Raw genomic sequence first — 7,857 nt, 5'->3', positions numbered from 1 at the left:
GCCATTGAAGAAGCAACCATGACCATATTTAGAAATTAACTGTATCTTTGATTGCATCAAGTATCTGCACCCAGATTTCAAAATCAGTCTTGTAAACAATCTACAAATGTTTTCACAAATTACCAAATTGACCTAACCTTGTTCTTTGTAGGCATGTAAAATGGCTCAAAAACATGTGGAAATGGTGTGTCCAGACCACAAACTCTAGCTACAGGTAGAGATGGCAAAAAAAACCGGTTGGGGAACCGGTTTACCGGTTTAAACCGGAAACCGGTTTTTACGAAAACCGGTTTTTTAAAAACCGGTTTGACCGGTTTAGAAACCGCCGGTTCGTCTTTCGGTTACAAGTTCTAGATCCAAAACCGGTTAACGAACCGGTTAATGGAAAAACCGGTTTTTTTATTAACCGGTTATGAAAAAACCGGTTAACCGGTTTATAAAAAACCGGTTTATAACGGCTATATGCCCGTTTTTTTTGTTTTTGGACCGTTTTTTTTTTTTACCATTTTACCCCCACAAACATCTATATATAGTTTAGGTTGGGTATTGGTTAGATCACACTCGATTATACAACTCCAAACGCTCTAAACGTTTATTTCATACGCGATTATTTTGTTAACTTCATTGTAGGGGTGCACCTTATTTTGATATGGGTGTAAAAATGAAAGAAAAATTTAGAAAATATTTTCAAGAACTACCCGCTGTTTTGACATGTGCTGCTGCGTTAAACCCTTGCATCAATGTTGGTGGTGTTGAAGCTTTAATAGAAAAAATTTGTGATGAGCTAGGGTTAAACGACGATCAAAACCCCTATTATAGCCAAACTTTAAAGAATGCTTTCAACACCACCTTGTCAAACATGTATGATGTCTACCTTACAAAATACGGGTCGTCTTCCCAAATTCATGACTCGTTAAGAGCTGTTGCCCAATCCCAATCCCAAACCGACCTTGAAATGGGGATGTACTACATGATTTGGGAAGACGCCGGTAAACGTCAAAAGGTAAACACCCCAAGCAGTGAACTTGGAAGGTATGGTGGTACCAACTTTGTGAAACACATGACTCCGGATGAATTTAGAAGTCTTGATTTGCTGGCTTGGTGGAGAGGTAAGGAGGATGAGTTTCCGATCCTCGCCGCCATGGCCAAAGATTTACTAACGGTCCAAGCTTCCACGGTAGCTTCGGAGTCTGCTTTTTCTGTTTCTGGCAGGGTTATATCGATTAGGAGGACTCGACTCACTGCACCAGCTATAGAGATGTCGATTTGCTACAAGGATTACTTGGACTCTTTAGATAGGGCACAACATCAACGCTCACTCGAGGGGGAAATGGAGTATGAAGCGGGCTTGTATGAAGACGAGGTCAATGAAGGACACACTCAACCAATGACCGATGAAGAAGCCGCGTACGACGATTACCTAAGAAATAGCTCGGGATCGGGTAGCGAAGAAAATTAGTTAAAGAAACAGCAAACATGGAGGCAAATCATGAGTAAGAAACAGCAAGTTGTTCATGTAATCGTGTCTAAGCATTCTTTTTCCTAATATGTGCTCTTATTTACTTGTTGATTTGGATTTTTCTAATTTAGTTAAAGAAACAGCAAACATGGAGGCAAATCATGAACAAACTGCGATTGGGAACAACAGGAGCATCTGCTAGTTCACGATTTAATGTTTGTATTTTTGAGTTAAATCATGAACAACAGTTCTTGGCAGAGATTTCTTCAGTGTTAATGATTTAATGTTTGTATTTTTGAGTTACGAATATGCGATAACGATTTAATGTTTGTATTTTTAATGTAAAAACTATAAATGAAAGTTATGTGTTTTTAATCTTTGGTTTGTTGAAAACACATTCACCAACACACACTCATACTCATCTTCCAAGCAAAGAACCCTAACAACGAAAGCAAAGAATGGCTTCGGTCAGTCCGTTTTGCCTTGTAGTTACCGTTTTGCCTTGTAGTTACCGGTTTGTTTATACTGTGAAAAAATAATGGTCTTCATTAAGTACAAAATATAAAAAACAAATATTCGTATTTGAAACCGCAAAATTTAAAAAAAAAAAAAAAAAAAAAAAACCGGTTAATAAAAAAACCGGTTAATAAAAAAACCGGTTTATTAACCGGTTCTAACCGGTTTCTAAACCGGTCCTAACCGGTTAGACCGGTTAGGGTTTTGACAGCAAAAAACCGGTTATTAACCGGTCCGGTTATTAACCGAACCGGTTTTTTTCCGGGCCAAAAAAAACCGGTCCGGTTAATAACCGAACCGGTTTTTTAAAAAAAACCGGTTTGTGCACCTCTAGCTACAGGTGCTTCCAGCTAAAAAAAGCATTTTTTTTAGCATTTTATATAACCTATTTAATTTTCACAAGTATATGTATTAATATGGCTTACCCTCAAGAAGCAACGCTCAACTATCGATGCAGATATCTCAGCACCAAACCCACCTGTAACCGGAGCCTCATGACTAATCTAAACAAATACAAAAATAAAGTGGCGAATGAGCGTTTGCAGCAAAATGGTTTTATTTTATATAAATATATGAATTGTGTACCAGCAGCCTTCCGGTTTTTCTAACTGAGGCTTCAACTGTCTCTTTATCCCAAGGCAATAGGGTTATTAGATCTATAAGTTCACAAGAGATACCTTCCTGCAAAATATTACATAACATTAGACATTTGCAAAAACTTTTTGACATATGAAATCAAACAATTGTCTTACCTTTTCAGCATCAACACAAGCTTGTTCCATTGTAGTGAGCTGAGCTCCCCAACCAACAAGAGTTATGTCACTACCTTCGCGTATAACCTAATGATCACAAGTAATAGTTGTTAACAAAAGTGATAAATAGGAAAACTGAGTGAGCTATAAATATAATACCTCTGCCTCAGATAGAGGAACCGTGTAATCCCCTTCGGGAACCTCTTCTACCGCTAAACGGTATAGCCCCTAAAATTGCAAAAAAGAAGTTAAGAAATTTACTTTATAAAGATAGATCAAAAAATGATGATGACTTAACGTGGCAATATCGACCCATTAACTTATGAATTACTTTGATTTTGGGTTGTGTTTCATTTCATAGATCAAGTAAAAAAACTAGTCGATTTGACATCCTATATCGTCCCAAATTCAGATTATTATGGAAAATAGTCATAACCAACAGATGATTATTAACAAAGAAATGAACAAAAGAGGGTTTTGGGCCAACCCAAACACGTAATGACCTGTTATCCAACCCGCCCATGCAAAAACTTATACTCGATCAAAGAAATATAAACAACCTTTGGTTCGAAAAACACAACAGGATTCGGGTCACGAATACTCGACAGCAACAATCCTTTAGCTTCCTTTGGACCTCGAGGTATAACCACCTTAGAAAAAAAATTTATAACATGAATTATAGACGGGCCAATGGGACCCTTGAATAAATAAGAATTCATTAGCAAATCAAAACCTTGAGACCAGGAACATGGCAAAAAAATGCTTCAGGAGATTGTGAATGATAAAGTGCACCATGACCCACAGCACCATACGGTGCTCTAATTGTTAAACCTAACAAAGCCACAAAAACAAAATTAAATACAAACGTGTGACCAAGAATAAACAAAACTATAGCGAAATCAAGAAAATGTTTTAAGTTACCTCCACAGTTAAACTCGTTACCACTTCGGTATCTGAATTTTGCAGCTTCATTGACAATCTACAAGAAAAAGTTAACTAATTAACTAAATGCCAACTGTTTGGATATTAATATATGATAAATGATAATTACCTGATCAAAAGCAGGAAAAATGTAATCTGCAAATTGAATTTCAGCTATAGCGCGATTCCCCTGTTATTAAAGTAATGATGATAATAAGCCATGACTACAATTATCGGTGTTGTAAAATTGGTATTAGCTAGGACATATGCGATTTTAGCTAATACCCAATAATCACTAGTTGGTCAAAGGCGGTCCAAATCGTTCAAATTCGGTCAACTGGTCAAAATGGGTCAAATTTCGGTCAAAATCATTGAAGATTTTTGAAAAAAATATACTTATCCAATCTAATTAATATGCTTGAAAAATATATATATATAAAATTCCAGTCAGATTAATCCCTATTAATCGCTAGTCTGTACTCACTGCCCGAGTCAGCCCGACCAGGGCCTAGCGAGTTCTACAACACTAACAATTTATACACAAAACTTGGTAGTAAATATTTAGAAATGTACCATTGCTGCAAGACCAATAGCAAATCCAACAATACCCTGTAGTAAAAACAAACACATAAAAGTCAACTTTACACCTTAAAAAACAGTCAAATTTATAACAAATCCAATATTTTAGGTCAAAATTTAGCAGCTTAAATGTCAACTTATGAAACTTTTGTTGATAAAAAGTAGTACCTGTTCACAAAGAGGAGTGTTGAAAACCCTATGTTTACCAAACTGATCAGCCAATCCAGTCGTGCAACGGAACACACCACCAAATCCCACATCTTCCCCAAATATGTATGAACTGTCAACCAATTCAACACACGGTTGGAAATACATTCATTAATTCAAAAGAATCCAATTAATGCACAATAGTTGAAAAGAGTTCAGCAGGTCGTGCACATGCAAAGCAATTCATCGACGACGAAGAATCATAGGTTTGTTTCAGTAGGATCGGTTTTGTCACTCAAAAGGAGGTTGCGGCGTAGCTTGTCGCCTGCTTACCTGCCTCTTTATCGTAATTGGATCCTTTTTATCGAAAAATTATTATTATTTTTTAAAAACACATAAAATTCCAAATAGCGAGATAGGTAAGCGGGTAACAAGCTGCGGCACGACCCCTTTTTTTATGAGAAAACCGATCTTACTGAAAACACACATATATAAATCATCAATAACAAATCCACAATTTCACATATAAGCATATAAAACCCCTTAATTATGATTAATTTGAAACCTAAAGCAAACCCTAGCTTTAAAGTTTAAACCTTTTTGTCCCACATGTGAAAAATTAAAATTAAAGCAATCAACATCAATTGATGAAATTATTAAACTATATAGAATAGAATATACCCAGATCAAATTACAAGTATATTAATAAAAGAGTATATAAAAGTACCGAGGATCAGAATCTAAAGCTATATGAAGTGCTTGATTAATCGCAGTGTAAAGATTCATCGACTTCGCCGATTGAAGAATTTGTCCATCAGCAGAACCTAACACGCCGGAAACCGACGACGACATTCGCCGGAGAAAACTGGTCTGATTTGATGGGCTCGTAATTATCGAACTGAATCGCTTGAATCTTGTCAAATTGGTGGCCATTTTGTGTGATATTGGGATGAAATTGGTGGGTTTTTATGGTAATTAAGTGAGGATTAAGAAATTGATGGGAGTCGTAGAAAGGAGGTGGTGATTGAGTTGGTGACTACTGGCGATGTTATTAATAATAAGAAGCAGAGGAGGATGGGGTTGACATGTGGATTGGTGGATATGGACTCCATGCAATCACAAGTCAACATGTGAAGGAAAACAAGATATATTTTATGTATTCTTTCGTTATAAGTTTAGTTTAACTAACTAAATAATACTCCTTCCGTCCTATTATAAATGTCCCATTTTGACTTTTTAAGTCTTTTTTTTGTAACTTTGACCGTATATATTTTTGTTCGTGTCATATAATACTTGATAAAAATTATATTAATGTAAAATACATTTAAAACACAATCCATTCATATATTTTACATCAAGTATTATATAGCACAAACAAAATATTACCAGTTAAAGTTAAACAAGAAAGACTTGAAAATCAAACTAGGACACTTATAATGGAACGGAGGGAGTAATAGTTTAAGAATTTAAGTTGCAAATCTTTTTTGGATTATATTATTTTCTATTTGATTATAAGAGAATTGTTTTGTACCTGTGTGTGATATGGTAATCAAGTGGTAGGTGTGAGTTTTTTTATTTATTTTTCGAAAACGCTTTTAAGAAATTAAAGATAATTAGTTTTAAAACTTATTATTAAGAACGATGACTGAATAAAGAGTCAGAGATCCAGCCAAATGGCGACGACTCAAGGGACGAGGAACCCATTGATATTCTTTTTTTTTGGGACAATTGATGTGTGAATAAGCGCTATCTCTCCTCTATATACACATAAGTGTTTCACATCTCTCCTCTTCTTTCATCGACAAATGTCGATGGAGGAAGATTACCACCCTGCCTATCTATCTGTTTGTTTGATGGCGGTGTAGCCGAGTAGCGAAGTTACCTGGCTGGGGGTCGAGAGCACCCTTACCCACTTATGATTTCGAAATTTAGTTTTTTTTAATTAAGTGCTATGGATTGTTATTAAAGCTAAGGAAATTATGGTGTCCATTCTCTAAGTTGATATATTTTTACATTTTCACTTACTTGTGTTCAAAACCTATACTAATTGTTCTACAAAGTGTGTATTTGTTTATCTAACTTTACAACCAAATAACAAAATATGTAATTTTTATGATTTTTTATTTTATTTCTCTTTATTCCTTTTCATCACTTTTATTATTAAAAAAACTTAATATTTTTAAAAAATATATTATATTTTTTCTTATTTGGTTAATTAAAAAAGTACTTTTCTCATCATCATCATCATCATCATCATCATCATCATCATCATCATATTTCAAATTAACTAACTAATTTAGGGTTGTAAACATGCGTATATGACATGGACTCGACCTTGCCTAAGCACGATTTCAGCTCATTTGAGTTAAGAGGTATCAAGCTCGGCTCATCGGTAGATAGATGGATAATTATAGGTGTAAAACAAGTTAAGCTGCTCGTGAGCCACTCAAGACCGACTCATTAAAATAACTTAATTATGAATAAGGTCCAGCTAAAATATAGTTTAGTTCGGCTTGATTAATTTTGTTAATAAGGTTCGACTCGATTAATTTTGTTAATAACTCTTTGATTAATGTAATTCATGTGTAGCTGGACTCCGGTTACCACCACCTCTACCCACCTTTCTTTACATATATGATGGTGTTGAGTTTTTGTCAGAACCTGGAGTTTGACATCTAGTGGTAACGGGCACTGTTCAAGTACGTGGATCGGGTAGGTGGTGACTAAATACACTATTGATGCATAATTTTGTCTAACAATGGAATTGATCAGGGTTTTTTTTCTCGGATGAAGCGCGTTTTTGTTTATTAAGTTTTCCTTAATTATTGCTTTTTTTCTTAATTAGTTTCACTGTTTATGAATAGTTTGAATGTTTACAATCTAGTTTAGTAACATTATCTAATGATATGTTTGTTTATTGGATGACCATGGATGATATTGGATGGTTAAAATGCAAATAATTACTAAATTTTGATTGTTTTTTAGAACTTGTAGGGAAATATAAACGGACGAGCACAAAATGGATGCTTCAAAACGACAAGGACTCAGTTAAAACGCTTTTTTGATAGATGATAGACGAATGGACTAATAGTGACGTTACCAAAAATCATAGGGACTTAACAAGTTCAATTTTCTTTTAAGGGACGCAATATGGTCCCGCCACAAATTATAGGGATGCCAATTGTAATGCTCTCTACGCCATTAATTATATATCCATACTATTATATATAACTTTACAACAAAAATAACTAATTTTCTATACACCGTACCGTTTTATACATAATAAAAGTATTATTGGGTGTGGAGTCTTTAACAACTGACCAGAGAATGTATACCTGAGTAGAGGATAACCCATAGTGGAAGAAATCGGTGTAGAGGTTATCCTAGAGTAGGGGTTATCATAACAGATGTGATTCCTACAACAGAGGATTAGAGCAGAAAATAATCTAGACCAAAGGTTGTTCTATAGCCTAGTCGAAGTAG

General features: G+C 35.0%; 1 protein-coding gene across 1 annotated transcript; it reads right to left on the bottom strand.

Annotated features, from left to right (window-relative positions):
• LOC143532544 (2-oxoisovalerate dehydrogenase subunit beta 1, mitochondrial-like) lies at positions 1 to 5,491 on the bottom strand. The gene is made up of 14 exons (XM_077027574.1): positions 5,102 to 5,491; positions 4,396 to 4,507; positions 4,222 to 4,257; positions 3,779 to 3,838; positions 3,649 to 3,706; positions 3,461 to 3,558; positions 3,288 to 3,377; positions 2,887 to 2,955; positions 2,728 to 2,814; positions 2,561 to 2,656; positions 2,401 to 2,478; positions 2,304 to 2,325; positions 138 to 202; positions 1 to 64 (listed from the first exon to the last, which is right to left on the bottom strand). Exons 1-14 carry the CDS (start codon positions 5,305 to 5,307, stop codon positions 29 to 31), a joined length of 1,113 nt encoding a protein of 370 aa, XP_076883689.1. The 5' UTR covers positions 5,308 to 5,491; the 3' UTR covers positions 1 to 28.
• Between the last annotated feature and the right edge of the window lie 2,366 nt (positions 5,492 to 7,857).

This window comes from Bidens hawaiensis, unplaced genomic scaffold, assembly GCF_021521415.1.
Source record: "Bidens hawaiensis isolate Kalapana, Puna unplaced genomic scaffold, B.hawaiensis_p1.1 tig00000702_1, whole genome shotgun sequence".
Classification (NCBI taxonomy): domain Eukaryota; kingdom Viridiplantae; phylum Streptophyta; class Magnoliopsida; order Asterales; family Asteraceae; genus Bidens; species Bidens hawaiensis.
Note: the sequence above shows the minus strand (reverse complement) of the source record. Positions and strands in the feature narration are given on the sequence as shown.

Excerpts from the sequence above, each read along its gene's own strand:
- LOC143532544 (XM_077027574.1), bottom strand. The coding sequence starts at position 5,307 with ATGGCCACCAATTTGACAAGATTCAAGCGATTCAGTTCGATAATTACG. Across the intron at positions 2,956-3,287 it reads TTGTGTTTTTCGAACCAAAG|GGGCTATACCGTTTAGCGGT; the intron begins GTTGTTTATATT and ends TTGCAATTTTAG. Across the intron at positions 2,815-2,886 it reads TTCCTCTATCTGAGGCAGAG|GTTATACGCGAAGGTAGTGA; the intron begins GTATTATATTTA and ends TGTGATCATTAG.